Raw genomic sequence first — 22,858 nt, forward strand, 5'->3', positions numbered from 1 at the left:
TTAGAAGTTGGCTGATTGTGGCATGAAGGTTTCTCTATTTCTGACTCCCAACAGTGCAAAGCAGGTCAATTCAAACCGTTTCGCACCTCTGCTCTCTCGCCTCAATGTGAAATAACTTATCTAGGCCTCACTTTGAGTCCAGTGACACTTGGAAGCATGGTACCGTATTTACTGTTCATTCATTCCCCCTCCTCTCCTTGCAGCTAACTCGAAGCTGTCTATTATTTCACAATACCAAGTGACACGCGTGCAAAATCAATTTGACATGAAGACGCCAAGATCAGCATAATTACCTTCAGTTATACTACAGAGAATGCTGCAGACTGTTGGAAGCAATCTAAATAGAAATATTCCCCCCCCCCCCCCCCCCCCCCGCTGAATAGCCGCTGTTTGAAAAGACAACTGTAGAAATCCAGAACTTACTGCCAAGTTGCAATGTCTTCGCTTCAAACATGTGAACTAGATGGCCGACTACACTGTTCGGCGCCCATTCGCAGTGATCTGATAGCAACTGGCATACCGACTGGTCTAAACGCTCACCAAAGTATATGCGATGTGGGTGAATGCGTCTCTCTCTCTCTCTCTTCCATTGTGTATGAGGGGAAAGTCAGGGGATTGTTCATTTGATGCATATCAGTTCACTGCGGCTGATCCCCCATTGTCTGTCCATCTGTCTGCCTGTTAGTTCCGGCCTTTTTTTCGACCATCACTGATAATATCATGTTTAAAAGAACCATTTTTTTTGCCCTTAATCAACGGCCGCCATTAGTTGACTGTTCGGATTGTTTTATAATAAAATAAAAATCCAGACCTAACAGTTGCTGTATTATTGAAATTATAATCAAGCTGAATGCAGTTTTTAACCGTGGCTGAATAATCGCGACTTGATTATATCGTACACAGCATTATAAGAAAGAATAATTGTTTTATCATATCGGTGATTGATGTTAAAGATATTTGATTAAACAAACAAGCCCCCGTCCAAAGGGTTCTGATAGTAGTATCTAGAGCGATTCTTTTTTTTTAAACTATATTTTCCTATTATCATGAAAATCATTTGGAACGCTATCAGAATCTAACCTTATGATCAGGACCGAAAGAAGGATTAGGACATGAAATCTATAACTCCGCCTCGTATAAGATATCCACACACACTCACACACACAGTACGCATCTACACACAACAAAAACCCAGCTTTCATTTACCAATGTCAGGCGATGGCTTCTTGGAATCGATTTCTTCAATGTTCCCCCTTCAGGTATCAGCTTCTTCGGCCACCGCGATTTCTATTGATCCTGAAAGTGAGAGTGACGCTGGCGAGCTCTGGGTGGAAATGGCAGTTTGTCCCGCTGTAAAAGACACTTTCCTTTGCAAGATCATTTGCTCAGTGAAGCGTGACAAGCAATCCCAGGGCTCTTCCGCTTGCATGCACCCTCAATTGGCACTTTCATTGGTGCTTTATATGGAGCAACCCTAATAATGAACGCATGCAGACCAACAATTGCAGGGCATTTAAAGCAACATTTACTAGCTTAATGCACACTATTTGCTATACATATACAGTTTAAATGTCTTAAACAAGAAAAGTACCTGTTATACTTTCAAATGTCTAGAAATGGCAATGTCTATTTAGGTCGCTTACTGCACCTGATCTAAAATCAGAAGTAAAATATTATACATATATGACAAATCCGCACCTTAGGTTGAATGCAGTGAATTTTATAAAGCCCCTATATGGTGGTGGCGTTTACCAAGTGAAGGGTAGCGATTGAATAATATTTTTGACACATTTGAGAGAGAAAGGCAAATAAATATAGAAAGCGGCACCTGAAGCCGTAGTTAGGTGTTGTCGCATAAAGAGTGTTAAAATATAATATTTGAAATCGATTTAAAATAATATATATATATATATCCGTGCCAATATATAATCCACGTCCTGCAGACTTCATCGCTCGGTGCTTTCTGAACGTGAAGATGCTGTCGTACGCTTTCCTCCTCGGCAGATTTCTTAATCTTAAATCTATCAATCACAGATCTTTTAAAAACTCACTGAAAACTGAAGTTAGCAAGAAAAACATGTGCATCACTGCACTGAAACAGTGTCAGTTCAAATCATTAGAATTCACCCTCTTCAGTGTTAAGTGTTTATATTGGACAAAGTTGAACTCAATTCTATACTGCACAGTATAAAGAAATGAGCAGTTTTGGAGTCCGCTGTACAGATTAAACAAGACAGTGACACACGATGTTGATGGGTTGATTCCGAAACATCGAAATCATGCCTTGTTTATTAACACGTAAGGAACAGCAGGGATGCTACATTGTTTATAAAGAATACCACCAGGTAGAAAACCCTCATCTTATTCACTTAATGCACATAATATATTTATCGCTCAACAGTGTTGGGAATGTTAGTCACAAAAATATATTTTCAATTCAGGAGATTAGAAAAAAAAACGTTTGTCGAACAAGAGCCCGCGCGTTAATTTCATTCGAAAAGTGCTCCGTGCCACTTGTTAGGGGCGGGGGTGGGGTGGGGACTGATTGATCTATATGTTTTATAAACAAATTGCAATGTTTTCATTAAGTAAGTTCAATATAATTGCCACAATTCTCATACAAATAGGCCTAGCGCGAGTGGAATTCTCTGAATTTACCATTGGGGGTTATATCTGCAACCATTTTTTTTTAGGATTAATACTTCGTGTTGGACTATGCAAATGTTATCGAGCGGGAAATATTTTCATGTCATCCTTGCCGGAAAAAGGCACCGAACTCCGGGAAGCTGCCAAATGTCTGCGAAATGAATGAAAGGAACCACATTGTCTGCCCAATACAAAACATGCCATTACACACCGTGAAGTGTCACCTCGCCCTTTCCAAACCATCTGCCAAATCCGGTCAAATATTTTGCAACTCACCTGAAAACACAACTGTGTGCTTTTTTCCTCACAGGATAAACGAATCTCCGTGGGTAACTTTTAACATTCGTTGAAATCTTAAATGCGTAATATTTATATATATATATAATCAGATGGTTTTATTGCAGTTTATAATTAAGAAAAAATAATGCATTCTAAATTATTTATTTCCGAGAACTACTTGTTAATTATTGCAAGCGAAACTAAACCTATTCAATTTAAATAATCGAAATAACTATCCAACGACAGACAGCTCTTGGTCGATTGTCTAACTCGTTCGACACACAAAGGTCGTCCGTGATAGCTTATCTAAAAAACCTTGTGCAATGGTCAAATATCTTGTCACAATCAAATAATGCTTAACATAAAAATAGCAACATCACTTTTGAAAGATGTCGTTCCAAATAAAGGCGTGTCAACGCCTGACAGAAAATTCCTCTGAGCATCTTGACATCTGAAATAGCCAACCCTTTTGATTAATGTCGATGTAGTTTTAGTGGCCGGAGCCTGAACGAAGAACCACTTGATCGGTGCAAGAACGCCTGCTATTTTAACCAAAATCTAATGCTTATGATTTTTTTGTTGCATTTTAATAGAATATCTATAATGCGGAGATATATTCAATGCATCAATGTAACTGAAAGTTAACACTATGTGGCAACAGCAAAGCAAATCAAATCCCCAGAGAAACCAAATTTCAGTGCACTGATTATATGTTGAATATCATTAGAAAATAGCAGGGTTGCTTACAAAATGCATCGATTTTACGTTCAGCCTTTCAATTCACGATACAATTTTCAAATACAGTTTGACAGTGTGACGTTATGTATGAATTTTATAATTACCTTGCTCATTGCCAAAAGCTCTCTGCTGTGCATTGATCTTTCTTTTGAGCTTGTTACTATCGCGAATAGTTGCAAATTATTTTTGACATTTTTAACATTTTAAAATGTAATCACAAAATGTGCATGTTGCATTTTAAACTAGCACTATAGACAATCTCCGTACCGAGAAAGGGATAATAAATTAAGTTATATGATTAATCAATTAAACACATCAATTCGGATCGAAGCCTTCTAAATTAAAATGAAGGCAAGCACGCGTTTAAACAATCCTCGACCTTTTGATGTACCTGTTATGCAAAATAATGTTCACACTTAGCTACGGTTTAAAATACTTAAATTTGATTCAAGGTTTGGAGAATAATTTTTTTTTTAAGTATACTCGGTGCAAATCGAGGCAACAGATTGAATGCATAAAATAAACTGCCGAGTTAATTTGTGTTGAAATAACCATCTCTTTTAAAGTTGCACTTGCTCTTTGATACGGTTGTGTTCCAAAGTTGGTGTGGTCGGTACCAAATTGTTCAAAAGTGTCACTTTATTTATAAGCTTCTGTAGCTATACAGTATTGATAGTAGTTTGTATAATTCCGATTGAAGGAGGTATCTTAATATGCCCTGGGAAGTGGCTGGTCCGCTGTTAACATTCAGCAAGTCAAATCTGCTCAGCACTTGAGGTCAAATGTAAACATTGATTGAACATTGGGACTCATAGCCAGCGGAAAGCAATGTTTTGTTACATCTGAATGCGGGCAAATCATTCTATACAGTTCGATGCAAAAATAACTGTCTTTATTGAATAGAATAATGTTATTCTATGATAAAGTACTATATCATTTCTATTTTATCTCGCAAGCGCCCTCTTACTAAAGAGCGTGTACTGCATGATATTTTTGGACCACCCTCTCGTCCTGAGATCAGGCAAACTGCCTCATCATTAACCCGCCAAACCTAAGAGTTCTGTATTTGTGAAACAGCTGCACATGCCACCCGTTTAATTGAATGCGCAGATTAAATAATTATCATAATTTTGTGATTTAAAAAAAAGTTTTTGATCAATTTAACTATTACAACCTCTGCACGTTTTTCAGATAATAAATATAATTGTGCCATCCATTGAAACAACATAAAGTGATGCATGACAATTGTGTATAATTATTAATTTAAGATTAAGAAGTGGTGTGGGGAGGTTGGGGGGGGGGGGGGTGCAAGACTAAAATTGGCCAAGAGTGACAGAAGACTAAAACAATCAAGTCAGTGTGTGGGGTATGCTTAAGTATAGCAATTGATGGCACTTTATGGATTGAGTATAGAATGATACAGCACAGAAAGGGGGGGGGGGGGGGCTATTCAGCCCGTCGTGCCTGGTGCAGGCTCTTCTGAAAGAGCTATCCAATTGAACCCACAACCCACAGCTTTGTAAAAAGAAAATCCTGTTCAATTCCCTTTTGAGTTATTATTGAATTCAGGAATTGCTTCCAGGACCCCTTTCAGGCAGTGCATTTTGCAGGTCGTAACTCGCTGAGTAAAAACAATTCTTATCTCCCCCTGATTCTTTTGCCAATCATCTTAAACCTGTGTCCTCTGCTGACCCACCCTCCTGCCAATGTCTCCTTAATAACTATATTAAGGAGAATATATGTGTAGGAACATGTTATATATTGTCGCTGCTTCTGGAGAAGTATTGCACCGAATACTACATGACAACCCCCCTTTATGTGTGTGTGTGTGTGAGTGTGTGTGTTGCAATTTGGTTAGCAGTGCTAGGTCTAGGAGGCGAGGAAATGGGAAGGCTGGTGAAGTTTACAGTCCCAGCCTCCGCACTGCTGGTGTGGCAGGGCTGAGAGAAACGTCAGAGTCTGCAACTGCAAAAGGACATGTTGGCGTGCTGCTCAGCAACGCCAAATTTGAAAGGATTTTTTCTCCCCCTCTCGTGGAAAGCAATAGCAAAGTTTCTCATCTTTTTTTAAAAAACAACAACATAAAAAAAAAATCTCTCCGGGGGGCTCCAGCTGATTGCTGAAGATCGAATGACTCTCTTTCTTTCTGATTTAATGCCCCCCCGGAAAAATGGCGAGCTTTGAGAGCAACCTTTGCAGAGCGGCGCTGGGCGCCTTGTTGCTACTCGCCGTCTTCTGTTCGTTGACTTTTGGCCAAGTGGAAGAGGACAAAGACGAGGATAAGACATCCTGCCACGGAGCCTTCGACCTGTACTTTATTCTGGATAAGTAAGTGGAAAGCCTTTGTTTTAGCGGAGCACTTTATCTATATATTTTAAACTCTTGACTCAACTTCTCTGTGGGACTTTTTGCTTTGAGATGCGAATTTTGAAAGAGAGTAAGGGGGGGCAAGCCAAAAAAAAGTAACACAACAAATTTAGCACAAAAGGCTGCTTTATTTTTCTTTATTGCATGCAATGTTTACTTGCGCGTGTGTGTGGGGGGGGGTGAAAGCTGCAATCAAAACAAAAAATATATATATATAGGAATAAAAGGTGTTTTTGCAAGTTTCACCCCCCCCCCCCCCTTTTCTTCTGCACGAAATGTGCAGATTGGTGCTGAATGTGGCGGCCCCTCAGGCACACACACACTGGGCGGGAGGCGCTGCTGCCTCGGCTCTCTTTTGTTCGCTGCAGCGAAGGCTGATGGGCGCGGGGCTCGCGAGCGGACTCGTTGCAAAGCCGGCTCGCGCTGGAAACGTTGAGGAGATTCGCGCATGGGCAGTGGGGCGGTGGGGGGGGGGGGGCTCGTGCTGGAACCGTTGGGGAGATTCGCGCATGGGCAGTGGGGCGGGGGGCTCGCGCTGGAACCGTTGTGAATGGATGTTGGTGAGGGGGAGACTCGCGCGCGCATGAGCCGTTGGGGGACTGTGTGGGGTGGGCGGGAGTGGAGTCGGGCTCGCGCCGCGTTGCCCTGGTCACTTCGTCTCCCCCACTCCAATACTACGGCTCGCGCCCCAGGCCGGCTGCCGCTGATTGGCGCCGCACCCGCGCGCGGGACCCACGCACCTGGAGCTCGCGCGCGCCTGAAAGCGTCAGGTGAGAGGTACGGCACCCAGTGGGTGAGGGATAAGACACCCAGTGGGTGAGGGATATGGCAGCCAGTGGGCGAGCATATGGCAGCCAGTGGGCGAGGGATACGGCACCCAGTGCGCGATAGGTGCGGCACCAGTGGGCGAGGGATACGACAGCCAGTGGGCGAGAGTTACGACAATCAGTGGGCGAGAGGTGCGGCACCCAGTGGGCGAGGGATGCGGCACCCAGTGGGCGAGAGGTACGGCACCCAGTGGGTGGGAGGTACAGCACCCATTGGGCGAGAGGTGCGGCACCCAGTGGGCAAGGGATACGGCACCCAGTGGGCAGGAGGTACAGCACCCAGTGGGCGGGAGATACTGGCACTGGACGAGAGATACTGGCACTAGAATGAGTTACTGGCACCCAATGGGCAGGAGATACTAGCACTAAGTGAGATTCTGGCAATGGGCGAGAGAGACTGGCACTGGGTGAGAGGGAATTGCACTGAGTCAGTGATATTGACACTGGCCGAGAGAGAATGGCACTAGGCGAGAGAGAATGGACCTGGGCGAGAGAGAATGGCACTAGGCGAGAGAGAATGGACCTGGGCGAGAGAGAATGGCACTAGGCGAGAGAGAATGGACCTGGGCGAGAGAGAATGGCACTAGGCGAGAGAGAATGGACCTGGGCGAGAGAGAATGGCACTAGGCGAGAGAGAATGGACCTGGGCGAGAGAGAATGGCACTAGGCGAGAGAGAATGGACCTGGGCGAGAGAGAATGGCTCTAGGTGGGAGAGAATGGCACTGGGTGAGAATCACCACCCAGTGTGTGAGATACTGGCACCAGAATGAGAGATACTGTCACTGAGTGAGAGATAAACTGGAATTGGGTAAGAGCTGCAGTGTTACTGGGCTGAAAATTGGCACTGCATGAGAGACATCGTACTGGGGTGAGATACGCTGACATTGAGTGTGACTTTTTTGCATTGATTAAGATATACACTGGAATTATGAGAAATCTACACTTGATAAGAGAAGCACTGGTACTTGGGCAAGAGACTGCCACTGTGTGAGAGACCCAGGTATTGTGTATGAGACCCTGGAACTTGAGAGAAGCATTGGCAATGGATGTGAGAGGCACTAGCACTTAGTAGGAGACATCCTGCCACTGAAGATGAGTCCTCACATTGAGTGAGAAAGACAATGACACTGGCACTGGATGAGGGGCATCTGCACGGGAATGGTGATTGCCACTATCATTAGGTAAGAGACCCTGGTACTGAGTGAGAAACACATTGGCATGAGGCGAGAGAAATCCTGGCACTGAGTGAAAGACCCTGGATTTTGGTGAAAGAGGCAATGCTATGCAGTGGGATACCCTGGCACTGAGTCAGAGAAACAATGGTACTGGAAGTGGCTGGCACATCCTACCACTGAGTGAGAGATGCAGTGGTGCTGTGTAAGAATCCTTGGCCCAAAATTTGCAGTCGGAGGCTTCTCGCGAGTGGATGCCTCTGACCTGCAAAAAATCTACGAACTTACCTGGTGGTCCAGGAAGTTTGGTGACTTGCGCTTGCACAGAGGCCTACGTATCCCAGGGGTGCATGTGGTTCGCAAGTGCCTAGGAGATCATGTGGGCGTTCCCAACCAATAAAAGAAGGGAATCCCCATTCATACTTTTGTGGAGATCTGTTTCGGAACCCCCCCCCCCATAAGTATGAATCAGGATCACTTAAAAAATACACGAACACATGAAATAAATAAAAATACATATTTAAAATAAATTAAAATGCCATTTAATTCAATATTTTAAATAAAAATTTAATTTTTAAAATTAAAAAAATACGTTTTAACTGGGCTAAAAAATAAACTTGCCTTATTGGACAGGGTTTTTAATGTATAAATGAGTGATAACATTTTTATTGTTTTATTTTTTTAAATAGCCATTGGGCAAATAGCCCAACTCTCTGCCTGTGAATGCCCTTTTCTTTCAGATTTGTACGATCTGTCAAGAGGATTCTTGACAGATCGTAAGTTCCGGGTTTCAGCGCATGTGCAGTGCATGCCTGAACTCGGAACTTGCGGGGCCCCTTGACACTGCTACTGAATAAGTAACTCTGGCATTAGCACCGAGTGAGAGACATTGGCACTAGCACATAGGAACAGGAGTAGGCCATTTACCCCTCCAGCCTGTTCTGCCATTGAATGAGATCTTGGCTGATCTGTGACCTAACTACATACCTGCCTAATATCTTTGGTTAAGAAAAATCTATCAGTCTCAGATTTAAGATTAACAATTGATCTAGCATCAATTGCTGTTTGTGGAAGAGCATTTCAAATTTCCTTTTTCTGTGTAGAAGTGTTTCCTAATTTCACTCCTGAAAGGTCCGGCTCTAATTTTTAGACTATGCCCCCTAGTCCTAGACTCACCAACCAGCGGAAATAGTTTCTCTCTATCTACCCTATCAATTCCCCTTAATATCTTGAAAACTTAGATCAAATTACCCTTAACCTTCTAAATTCAAGGGAATACAACCCTAATTTGTGTAATGTCTGAGCAAGAGAGGCACTAATATTGAGTGACCCTTGTGCTGATTGAGAAAGATACTGTCAGTAAGTGAGTGGCCCAGGCACGAAAATGAACAAGAAACCCTTTATGTGAGCAAGAGAGCTTGGCCCTGAATCTGAGTGAGAGGCACTGGATGAGAGGCACATTGGCACTGACTGAGAAAAACCCTATTACTGAATGAGAGAAGCGCTGAATAAGAGGAATGGGCACTGATTGAAAGATCCTGGCGCTGAACTGAGTGAAATTCCCTGGCACTGAATGGGAGACGCATTGTCGCTGAGTGTGGGAGATATTGGCAATGGGGAAGAGAGATCCTGCTTAAGTGAAAGAAACACTGGCACCGAGCAAGAGAGGCACTGGCACGGAAAAGAAAAATACTTTTATTGGAATAGCATCTTATCACATCTCTCCAAAACATCTCATATTACTATATTTTGGAGTGCAATGACTGTTCTTAGATAGCAAATGCAGAAAAGACAATAAAATAAATTATCGGATCATCTGTTTTTAGTGTTGTTGGTCGAGGGAGGAATGTTGGTGAAGATCCAAGACACTCCCTACACTTCTCTGAGTCATACCAAGCGACTTTAACATCCACTGGACTGGACCTCGGCTTAAAGTCTGTTCCACAGGTCTGCACCTCTGACAATGAGCAATGCCTCAGTATGGCCCTGGAATGTCAGCCTAGATTACATAGTCAGATTCTAGAGTAGATTCAGACCCACAACATTGCGGCTCAGAGGTGACATGGCTATTGGCTGAGGCTGTGCAAAAGAGTGAGGCTCGAGAGTCAGTAATGAGATAGACCCTGGAACTGGTAATGTGCAAGAGAGCAACACATCCTGGCAGTGGCAATGAGTGAGAGAGAATTAACCTGGCAGTAGAATTAATAAAGAGGTACTGATAGTGTGTGAGAGAGACACTCTGGTACTAGCATTAATTTAGATAGATACCCTTGAGACTAAGAGAACAGCAAAGGTAGTGAGGGAGCCAGATATATATCCTGGCATTGTGTAAGATAGTCAGCGGCACTGAGTGAATAAGGGACTAAAACTAGACAAAAACACACTCTGAAATAGCCTGCTTTGTCACCAGAATGTCAAAGTTAATTGTTAAAAATTAAGAAATACTTTATAACAAAATCATCTCATTTCTCAATTTTAAAGAGGACAGTTGATGAAGTATGTGATTATAAACAAAAAAAAGTGCCAATCCTGGAAATCTGAAATCAAACAGAAATTCCAGGAATGCATTTGACCAGGTTAACATCTCTTTCCTGAAACATTAATCTGTCTTTTTCTTTCTGAGGCTGACCAACTTGCTGTGTATTTCCAGCATTTTTTGTTTTTATTATTGTTTGTGTCAGATGGTTTAGGAGAATACAGCATCAACCTCAGCTTGTTAAAAAGTTTTTTTATGTGCATATATGGCAGACTTTATGGTTCCTGTGAGAAAGTGAGTTGAGTTCATCAACAGGGTATGAGAAACTGGACATTTTCAGCTTGTGTTCCTTGGAAACTGTGTATAAAGCCAAGCAGCACAAAGAAAGGATTCACTGAGCTCACATCCTTTCTCCTCTCCTGAGACATTTTGTTTAGCAATACCCTATTTAGCTGGTGCATAGATAGCAAATTTCAAAAGTTATGTTTAAAATCCAAGAAAATAGTTGTTTTACTTTTAAATGTACATAAAATTTGCCATTCAAATTTATAAAATAGCGAAACTATTAATTAATTGAGTAATTAGTCAGAAAATGTTCAAAATTCCCATATTTTTGAAGCATTGTGTTATATTGCTTATATTTATTTGTTTATAGAAAATGGGGCTGAAATTTCTCTAGGGTTCAACCAGTCTCCTGCTGTAACTCCAGAAGGAGACTGACGAAATCTCCTCGAACACAGCGAAGACCCGGTTACACCTGGTCCCCGCCGTTTCTGACTTGTAAGGGGCAGAATCTCTGCCTGACATTTCGAAGGCAAATGTCATTGGGAAATGTAGCAAGGGATGGAGACACCCTTTGCTATGATCTCTGCTCCAGTAGCTCACTTGGGACTTGGGATGGTATGCTCAGGGAGGTGAGGCACACCAGACTCCACATGGCCGGATTTGGGCCCCAGTAGTCGATTCCAGGCCAGGCAATTAGCCCAAAATATGTAAGGTTTCAAGACCAGCCTCCTTGCACAGGGGTGTGAGGGAAATATGCCCTGGGTTGAGGACATGGTTTGTACAGTGTTCCCTATTGTTTGCCACTCAAAAGGTCTGGTTTCCTTGATTCTCCCTCTCCTAGTGAGAATATTGCTTTTAACCAGCTGGTAAGCAGTATACAAAAGCAGTTTGATGGGAATATTATAGATGATTTCCACTCACTCTTTAGAGGAAATCTGTGGCCTCCACTCAATGAAGTGTGGCTCCATACAATGTGGCAAAGTTGGGGAGCTAAGCAGAGTAGGGCTCCAATACATATTCCTCCAATCAGTCTTCAATGCACTGTGCTTCCCTTTAGGGGCATTTTTTGATAAAGGAAATAGATCATCTCATATCTTGATGGGTTTGAGTGCCACATGGTGTGATACCGAGTCCTACAGAATAAAACCCTCCATCTCCCTTTAGATTCTCTTCAAAACTCAATTCTGATCAATATCCCAACATCGCTTTCTTTGCCTCGGTGTCCAATTTATCCTTACATCTCTGTAAAATGCCGTAGGATATTTTTTTATAAAGATGCTATATAAATGCAAGGTTCCGTTATTGAGCATTCCAAGATCAAGGTGCTGTAATTGGCCTTACTTCTCCTTTGATAAGGGGTGCAAATAAATCTGCTAGGGTTACTGTCATGTATGTATGATTGGGATTACTAGCCACCAGGTGGCGCCACTGTCGGAGGTCATTGGGCTGTACGCATGTATGTGCGGCCCAGGTATAAAAGGCAAGCCATCATGTAATGTAATCACTTTGGGCCCTAATAAAGCAGAGCCAGGTTTGTACCTAGTTTACAGTATTCAGTCTATCGAATTATTACATACATAACATTTAGCGACGAGATAACTTAAGAACCTTTGCATGCAAAAATGAGCACAATTGGAATTCTGGAGAGATTCGTGGAGGGAGAGGACTAGGCAGATTTTGTAGCTCGCCTGGACCAGTACTTCGTGGCCAACAAAATGGAGGAACCCACTGACACAGTAGGCACAGGGCGGTCTTCTTCATAGTTTGCGGTCCGAAAATCTATGGACTCATAAAGAATCTTCTCTCGCCTGCAAGTCCAACGGACAAGGACTACGAGGAATTGTGTGCTCTGGTACATGACCATCTCAAACCAGAAGAAGGCATCATCATCTCACGATATCGATTCTACAAGCACGTACGTTCTGAGGGTCAGGATGTGTCGGAATTCGTTGCCGACCTAAGACATCTAGCTGGACCATGTAAGTTTGAAAATGCGTTGGGTGACATGCTGCAGGACTTCTTTGTAATCGGCATCAACAACAAGGTGATCCTGCATAAGCTACTGGCGGTTGAGACGCTGGATTTGAGCAAGACCATCATGATTGCCCAGGCATGCATGACGATGGACAAAAACTTAAAGCAGATATCATCGAAAAATTGGAACTCAGCAAGTACTGTAAACAAGATTGTATCGTCATTTAGCAGAGCTGCATATGGCAGAACCTACTTGACTGCTTATGCGAAATCTGTGGCTGCCCAAAGTCCGCCATGGGAATTAATCCAATTTCACCATGTTGGCATTGTGGAGACAATCATCAGCCTCATCAGTGTCGGTTTTAACAGTACATTTGTAAAGGCTGTTCGAGACTGGGGCATCTCCAGCGATGTGTCTGCAACTGAGCAAGCGTGCTGCGACACACCACATGGAGGATGATGACCAGTATAGCGCAGATCCGGATATGCAATCTGAGATACCAGAGGAGGAAGTGTATGGACTGTATTCATTCCTAACAAAGAGCCAACCGATAATGATTAATGTGAAACTTAACGGTGTGCCGGTACCGATGGAATTGGACACCGGGTGCGAGTCAATCAATAATGAGCCAGAGGACATTCGACAATACTAAGGCTATGAGGCCTAAACTGAGTCCAGTCAATGGCAAATTTCATACGTACACTAAAAAACTCATAACAGTGATTGGCAGTGCAGGAGTCAAGGTGTTGTATGATGGTGCGGTTCATGATTTACCGTTATGGATTGTTCCAGGCAATGGTCCAACGCTGGTCGGCAGGAATTGGCTAGAAAAAAATCAAATGGAATTGGGACGCTTTCAAAGCATTGTTGTCGGAGGATGATACTCCATGTGCTCAAGTTCTGAGCAAGTTCCCCTCGCTGTTTGAACCAGGCATCGGCAATTTTACGGGAACCAAGGTGCAGATCCATGTGGACTCGGATACAAGACCCATCCATCATAAAGCTCGGGCGGTTCCGTACATGATGAGGGAAAAGGTCGAAATTGAACTGGACAGACTCCAGCGTGAAGGGGTCATATTACCGATCGAATTTAACGAATGGGCCAGCCCCATTGTTACTGTGTTGAAGAGTGATGGCACTGTCAGGATTTGTGGAGACTACAAGGTTACAATCAACCGAGTTTCGAAACAGGATCAATACCCGTTACCGAAGGCTGATGACCTGTTTGCAACGCTAGCCAGGGGGAAGTCGTCCACTAAACGGGATCTGACGTTGGCCTACATGACACAGGAGCTGGTCGAGACATCGAAGAAACTTACGTGCATCAACACTTATAAAGGACTGTTTATCTACAACAGGTGTCCTTTCGGAATTCGCTTGACTGCAGCCAAATTTCAGAGGAACATGGAGAGTTTACTGAAGTCCGTTCCTAGAACTGTCGTGTTCCAAGATGACATTCTGGTCACAGATTGTGACACCGCCGAACGTCTGAACAACCTGGAAGAGGTTCTACATTGTCTGGACAAAGTGGGACTCGGACTGAAACGTTCGAAGTGCATCTTCATGGCACCAGAAGTCGAATTCCTGGGGAGGAAAATTGCTGATGACGGCATCAGGTCTACGGACTCGAAAACCAAGGTCATCAAAAATGCACCCAAGCCTCAGAATGTGACGGAGCTGCTTTCATTCCTTGATCTACTCAGAAATTTCCTACCTAGATTGAGCACTTCATTAGAGCCACTGCACATGCTGTGAAGAAAAGGCAACAACTGTGTTAGGGGTGCATCTCAAGATAGAGCTTTTGAGAAAGCTACTAATCTGCTTTGCTCTAACAAGCTACTGGTACATTATGATCCATGTAAGCGTCGAGTATTGGCCTGTGATGCTTCGTCATATGGAATTGGTTGCGTGCTCCAACAAGCTAATGAGTCGGGTAAACTACAACCTGTTGCATATGCTTCTAAAAGTTTGTCAAAGGCGGAAAGAGCCTGCAGCATGGTAGAAAAAGAAGCATTATCCTGTGTATATGGGGTTTAACAGATGCATCAATACCTGTTTGGTCTTCGGTTTGAACTGGAAACAGATCACAAGCCACTCATTTCATTTTCGGAAAACAAAGGTATAAATACCAATGCATCGTCCCGCATCCAGAGATGGGCACTGACATAGTCTACCTATGATTATGTTATTCGCCATGAACCTGGCACCGAGAATTGTGCCGATGCACTGAGCCGTCTGCCGTTGCCCACACCGGAGGTGGAGATGCCACAACCTGCAGACCTACTGTCAGTTATGGATGCTTTTGAAAGTGAAGGGACCCCTGTCACGGCTCAACAAGTTGAGACCTGGACCAGCCAGGACCCGATATTATCGGTTGTGAAACATTGTGTCCTTAGTGGTGATTGGTCTGCCATACCCAAGCAAATGGGTGATGAGACCAAACCTTACAACCGTCGCAAAGACGAACTATCCATTCAATCAGATTGTTTACTGTGGGGTAATCGTGTTGTTATGCCTAAGAAAGGCAGAGAGAAATTTGTACATGATCTACATAGCACTCATCCCGGTATTGTCATGATGAAAGCCATTGCCAGGTCTCATGTATGGTGGCCTGGAATTGACTCTGATCTGGAATCATGTGTGCATCAGTAAAGCACCAGCGGAATCGCCACTGAGTCTGTGGTCGTGGCCATCTAAACCATGGTCCAGGATCCACATCGACTTTGCAGGTCCCTTCCTGGAAAATATGTTTTTAGTTGTGGTAGATGTATATTCCAAGTGGATAGAGTGTATAATCATGTCATCCAGTACATCCACAGCTACCATTGAGAGCCTTCGTGTCATGATTGCCACTCATGGTCTGCCCGACATCATTGTAAGCGACAACGGACCTTGCTTCACTAGTCTGGAGTTTCAAGAGTACATGAAACTCAATGGTATCGAACATGTGAGGTCAACATCATTAAAACCCGCATCTAATGGTCAAGCAGAGTGTGCTGTCCAAACTATCAAGCAGAGTATGAAACGTGTAACTCAAGATTCATTGCAGACTCGCTTGTCATGCATATTGCTTCGTTACAGGACAAGACCCCACACGCTTACCGGGGTACCCTCTGCTGAACTATTGATGAAAAGAGGTCTCAAGACCAAGCTCTCTCTTGCCCACCCTGACTTGAACGATCATGTTGAATACAGACATCAAAGTCAGCAGTGGTATTGTGATCGCGCTGCTGTGTCACACGACTTTTCTGTTAACGATCCTGTATATGTACTAAATTATGGTCAAGGTCCCAAGTGGATCGCCGGTACTGTTACAGCCAAGGTGGGTAACAGAGTGTTTATTGTCAAGCTCAAGAATGGGCAAACATGCAGGAAACATCTTGATCAGATAAAGCTGCGGCACACGGATGAACCGGAACAGTCTGAGGAAGACACAATCTGTGACCAACCAACCCTACCCTCAGTCATCAGAGGACTCCGCTGTCATCATTGAATCTGGACTTTCAATCCCTGACACAGTCATTGCCACTCCCATCAGATTGGCTACCCAGCCCCCAGTCATAACTCCAAGGCTGGAGTTGAACTGAGATGATCAATTCGGGAGCGGAAAGCCCCGGACCGTCTCAGTTTGTAAAAAGACTGTTACTAATATCTTAAAGGGGGATATTGTCATGTATGTATGCTTGGTGTTACTAGCCACCAGGTGGCGCCACTGTCGGAGGTCATTGGGCTGTACGCATGTGTGTGCGGCCCAGGTATAAAAGGCAAGCCATCACTTTGCGCCCTAATAAAGCAGAGCCGGTTTGTACCTGTGTTAGTTTACAGTATTCAGTCTATCGAGTTATTACATACATAACAGTTACCTTTTCTGATCACTAACTAGTAATTCCTGATAGAATGTGAGAGGGAGTGAATTTCTGCAAAGTTACAGCAGCAGAGCAAGGGAAGCTCCAAGGAAATTCACCCCCATATTGTCTGAATGTCCGGCATGGACAAGATCAGACTTGTGTGCAATGGTTCCTTATGGTCCATTATCATACTCATTGTCTATGGTTACACATGTTGAATGGACAATTGGATGAAGTACCAGAATGCTGCTGCTGGCTGTAGAACTATACTTGAGCCTTCAGAAAAGGAAATAAGGAAACAGAAATGTTCTCTCAGATAATGCAGTCCATGTAGAGAATGCAGGTTCACTACACCTTAAGACTGCACAGTTCATTGCTACTCAGTGCATTATGCTGATTCTAAAGTTTTTTAAGGATAGGAACATTTATTATTTACCTGGTTTGACACTAAGGTTTACACAAGCATTGTTCATTGAGTCCTTGCATGAACATGCAAAATAGCAGTATATGTAAACAGGAGAAACCGATGGAGATTGTGAAATAACATCTAGTGATGGCTTGTTAATCAACACGTGCCAAGGGGAGAGTGTCAACCTTCAAACATGTCTGTTTGAATTAGTTGATGGTATCCACGAATAAGCTTTTATTTTGGAGAATTTTAGTACTAAAAATGAAGTGTTATGTTCATAATGGACCAGAATTTTACAGTCAAAGTAATGGTGAGGCTAACGGTGCTCACCTTCATTTATGCGCAAATCGCACAGCAACTTCAGGCAAAGTAGATGCATCGTTAAATGCAAAAATCTGGAAGTTGCTGTCCGAAATGTGCCGCTCTGCTGTTAGCTTCTCAAAAACGGCATCATCTGTCTGACTCTTCATTTAAATGCATGAAGTTCCTGTACTTGCATGGTAGATACGAACTAAACTCACTACAGAAAGTTAGGGCTTGTCCATTTCAGTCTAAGTACTTGGCTGTAATGGTGTGATAAGTCTTAATTACTGCCAAACTCTCTGGCACTGAAAATTAATTTTTACAAGTGTGGAGTCTCATTCCTTCAACTTTAATTGTTGTTGTAAATTTAAAAGAAAATGTAATTAATTTTTTAAAACATTTTCTATCTATTTTTTCTCTCTTAATCCAATCTTTCTTTCCCTCTCTTAATTTTGCTTTCTGTACCTGATTTGACATTGAATTCACTATTCTAACATACACTTCAGTCTCTGCACTGGTTATTAGCAATTCTTCAATCTGATTGGTCAAGGAGATATACAGTTGTTTGCCCTGTTTAACTGGTCCCAGATGCCGTTCTGTTTTGATCTCCCACTTACAGCAATTTGCCATGCAAAAGCTCATGGAAATTAAATGGGAACCATTTGATTGCGGCAATAGTAAATTCTGGTCCAATATTTCATTCAGTTTTGGTGTGTACAGTTGATATTTGAGAAAATAATTATTTGCTCATCTGTCCATTGCTGATAATGAACACAGGTTTTATGACTCGTCCATCCTGTATCAAAACTGCCGTGTAGATACTTTAAAATAGACAAATATTGTTGCCTTAACCAGTAACTAAATGCTGATGCTGTACAATTCAAAATTTGAAAATGAGAGTAATAGTGGGAATTGTATATTAAAATGGTTCAGCAGATGGGACAAACATTTGGCAAATACCAGAATTCTAAATGTTAATGTAAATTTGGTTATGATTAAGAAGCAGAACTTATTTCAAAAACAGACAGATTGTAGCATAAGCATAGAAATGTAACAAATACTCATCTAGCATAAATAAGATTATGAAAATAATACACAGTAGTGTTTTTCTTAACAGCGGGAATTAGAAATAGGCCTGAATGACATTTCCCTGTTTTGCTAACATACAGATAATTTTTGATTATGAAAGTAATTTAGATCTCATGTGGCTAAAATGTACATATTAATCTTTATCATAAATATTTTAGTTTGTTATTGCAAACATGCTTTATTAAAGAAACAAGGACAAGGTTAGCTATGTGAATGCTTATTGTATTTCTTTGACAATGTCCTGTCAATATTTTATATTTATATAAAATTATATATCTGTCAAAACCTCATGTGACAGTAAAACATAATAAAGGTACAACCTCCCAAATCCGGAAACCTCAGGACCAAGGCCATTTCGGATTTCGGGTATTTCCGGATGTCGGAATAGAAATCCAAATCTGGAAATGCCTGGGCCGAGGTTCGGGTATTTCTGAATTTCGGAATAGAAATCCGGTCCCAAATCCGGAAACCCATGGGCCGACTTTCGTGTACCTGTATTTTCCGACAGCGTGCCGACCTGACCAAGGAGGGAACACCAGAGGCAACAGGGAGAACAGGAGCAGCAAGCCCCACGACACAACGCGCTGATCCGACCTCGGAAGGAACACTGGAGGCAGCGGGGAGAAGAGGAGCAGCCAGCCCCAGGACACAGCGCACTGACCCGACCGAGGAAGGAACACTGGAGGCAGTGGGGAGTTACTTTGTTTCCTATTAAAAAAATGTCCTGATTTTGGAACATTCCGGTTTTTGGAACTCGGGATTTGGGAGGTTGTATCTGTACATTGCAATATTAAAACCATAGGTTTCAGTACATTATGATCTAAAATCCCAGTTCAGATTATGTCAATCCATTTGTTTGAGTGGTTACAAGATTAAGAACATAAGAAATAGGAGCAGGAATAGGCCATTTGGCCCTTTGAGCATGCTCCGCCATTCAGTAAGATCATGGCTGATCTTCTACCTCAACTCTGCCTTAACGCACTATTCCCATATCCCGTGGTTCCCTTAGTATCCAAAAATCTATTCATCTTTGCCTTAAATATGCTTAACAACTGAGCACCCACAGCCCTCTGGGGTAGAGAATTCCAAAGATTCACAAATAAATTTCTCCTCATCTCAGTCCTAAATGAATAAATAAGTGGTCTTCTTAACACAATACTGTTGTTTGCAATTCAAGTGGTTTTCTATTTAAATACTCCTTTGTAATTTTACTTGCCCTGGCCTGCCCTAATACAATAGAAATGTATGTGAGCTCCAGTCACTAGGAAATAAATATAGCTTATTTCTAAAAAGAGAACAAATTCTCGATGTAGTAAATCATTTTAAAGTTTGCTATCAAAAAGTTATAATGTGGAGATACAAAGAAAAAAATGCATATGCCAGTAAACCTAAAATAAAAGTTGCATTTCTTTTTGTATTTCAAAAGGCTACAATGTGTTGAAAATGATCACATTTCGCAGCATCTTTTTCTTGGTCCGAGGTAGTCTGAATATAAATGTAAACATTATTTCAAGGCAGTAATATAATTGAACGGTTCAGATGAGATTGCAAATTATAAAAATAAACCTCAAATACTTTATACCAGCCTTTTGAATTCAGGCATTAGATTTATATATTGAAAGCACAATATTATTTGATTGATATAATACATACTAAACGTGTTGTTTTCTGGTAACCAGCTTCACATTATCACTCAATGAACTTGTAGTGGTAACAGCTACGTTGTTAATCCATCACTGAGAATTATCACTGTACATTAACTTCATCTATCATCTGGCTGACTGTGTACACCATGCCACTGGCAAAAAATAGATTCAACGCCAAACTTCTTTCACCAACTCTATAGTAAATCTATCTATTTATGCCTGATAAAATGTCAGTGGGGTTTGGAAAAGGAACTGTAGCACATGGAATCTGGAGATTGGCTATTTTTTGATGAATGTGCTATTTGCCCCAATAAGAAGTTGCTGCTTTTGTTTTAGAAACATAGAAACATAGAAAATAGGTGCAGGAGTAGGCCATTCGGCCCTTCGAGCCTGTACCACCATTCAATAAGATCATGGCTGATCATTCACCTCAGTCACCCCTTTCCTGCTTTCTCTCCATACCCCTTGATTCCTTTAGCCGTTAGGGCCATATCTAACTCCCTCTTGAATATATCCAACGATCTGGCATCAACAACTCTCTGCGGTAGAGAATTCCACAGGCTAACAACTCTCTGAGTGAAGAAGTTTCTCATCTCGGTCCTAAATTGCTTACCCTTTATCCTTAGACTGTGACCCTTGGTTCTGGACTTCCCCAACATCGGGAACATTCTTCCTGTATCTAACCTGTCCAGTCCCGTCAGAATTATATATGTTTCTATGAGATCCCCTCTCATTCTTCTAAACTCCAGTGAATACAGGCCCAGTCAATCCAGTCTCTCCTCATATGTCAGTCCTGCCAACCAGAGAATCAGTCTGGTGACCCTTTGCTGCACTCCCTCAATAGCAAGAACGTCCTTCCTCAGATTAGGAGACCAAAACTGAACACTATAATCCAGTGAGGCCTCACTAAGGCCCTGTACAACTGCATTAAGACCTCCCTGCTCCTATACTCAAATCCCCTAGCTATGAAGGCCAACATGCCATTTACCTTCTTCACCACCTGCTGTACCTGCATGCTAACTTTCAATGACTGATGTACCATGACACCCAGGTCTCGTTGCACCTCCCCTTTTCCTAATCTGCCGTGATTCAGATAATATTCTGCCTTCAAGTTTTTGCCTCACATTTATCCACATTATACTGCATCTGCCATGCATTTGCCCATTTACCTAACCTGTCATTCTGCAGCCTCTAAGCGTCCTCCTCAAAGCTCACACTGCCACCCAGTTTAGTGCCATCTCCAACTTGGAGATATTACACTCAATTCTCTCACCCAGATCACTAATGTATATTGTAAATGGCTGGGGTCCCAGCACTGAGCCCTGCAGCACTCCATTAGTCACTGCCTGCCATTCTGAAAAGAACCCGTTTATCCCGACTGTCTGCTTCCTGTCTGCCAACCAGTTCTCTATCCACGTCATATCATCGAAGTTACCTTTCCTTAAGTTCAGGACCCTAGTTTCTGAATTAACTGTGTCAATCTCCATCTTAATACCATATTATGGTCACTCTTCCCCAAGGGGCCTCACACAACAAGATTGCTAATTAGTCCTTCCTCATTGCACATTACCCAGTCTAGGATGGCCAGCCCTCTAGTTGGTTCCTCGACATATGGGTCCAGAAAACCATCCGTAATACACTCCAGGAAATCCTCCTCCACTGTATTGCTACCAGTTTGGTTAGCCCAATCTATATGTAGATTAAAGTCGCCCATGATAACTGCTGTACCTTTATTGCATGCATCCCTAATTTCTTGTTTGATGCTGTCCTCAACTTCACTACTACTGTTTGGTGGTCTGTACACAACTCCCACTACCGTTTTCTGCCCTTTGGTATTCCGCAGCTCCACCCATACAGATTCCAAATCATCCAAGCTAATGTCCTTCCTTACTATTGCATTAATTCCCTCTTTAACCAGCAACGCTACCCCACCTCCTTTTCCTTTCTATCTATCCTTCCTGAATGTTAATACCCCTGGATGTTGAGTTCCTAGCCTTGGTCACCCAGGAGCCATGTCTCCGTGATGCCAATTATTTCATATTCATTAATTGCTGCCTGTGCAGTTAATTCGCCCAGCTTATTACAAATACTCGTCGCATTGAGGCACTGAGCCTTCAGGCTTGTCTTTTTAACATACTTTGCCCTTTTAGAATTTTGCTGCAATGTGGCCCTTTTTGATTTTTGCCTTGGGTTTCTCTGCCCTCCACTTTTACTTTTCTTCTTTCTATCTTTTGCTTATGCACCCATTCTACTTCCCTCTGTCTCCCTGCATAGGTTCCCATCCCCCTGCCATATTAGTTTAACCCCTCCCCAACAGCACTAGGAAACACTCCCCCTAGGACATTGGTTCCGTTTCTGCCCAGGTGCAGACTGTCCACCAGAACTGGTTCTAATGTCCCAGGAATTTGAATCCCTCCCTTCTGCTCCACTCCTCAAGCCACGTATTCATCTGAGCTCTCCTGCGATTTCTACTCTGACTAGCACGTGGCACTGGTAGAAATCCTGAGATTACTACCTTTGAGGTCCTACTTTTTAATTTAACTCTCTAGCTCCCTAAATCCAGCATATAGTCCTCATCCCGTTTTTTACCTATATGCACCACGACAACTGGCTGTTCACCCTTCCCCTTCAAAATGTCCTGCAACCGCTCCGAGACATCCTTGACCCTTGCACCAGGGAGGCAACATACCATCCTGGAGTCTCAATTGCGGCCGCAAAAACGTCTATCTATTCCCCTTACAATAGAATCCCCTACCACTGTAGCTCTCCCACTCTTTTTCTGCCATCTGTGCAGCAG

At 42.7% G+C, this 22,858-nt stretch overlaps 1 protein-coding gene across 1 annotated transcript in view; it reads left to right on the plus strand.

Moving 5' to 3' along the window:
- The first annotated feature begins 5,658 nt into the window (after positions 1 to 5,658).
- LOC139234901 (anthrax toxin receptor 1-like) overlaps positions 5,659 to 22,858 on the plus strand; it is a 124,879-nt gene continuing 107,679 nt past the window's right edge. Inside the window, exon 1 of the mRNA XM_070865762.1 lies at positions 5,659 to 5,991. Coding sequence (XP_070721863.1) covers positions 5,834 to 5,991 — 158 coding nt within the window. The 5' untranslated portion in view covers positions 5,659 to 5,833. The remainder of the gene's footprint in view (positions 5,992 to 22,858) is intronic.

Source organism: Pristiophorus japonicus, chromosome 22, assembly GCF_044704955.1.
Source record: "Pristiophorus japonicus isolate sPriJap1 chromosome 22, sPriJap1.hap1, whole genome shotgun sequence".
In the NCBI taxonomy this organism is placed as follows: domain Eukaryota; kingdom Metazoa; phylum Chordata; class Chondrichthyes; family Pristiophoridae; genus Pristiophorus; species Pristiophorus japonicus.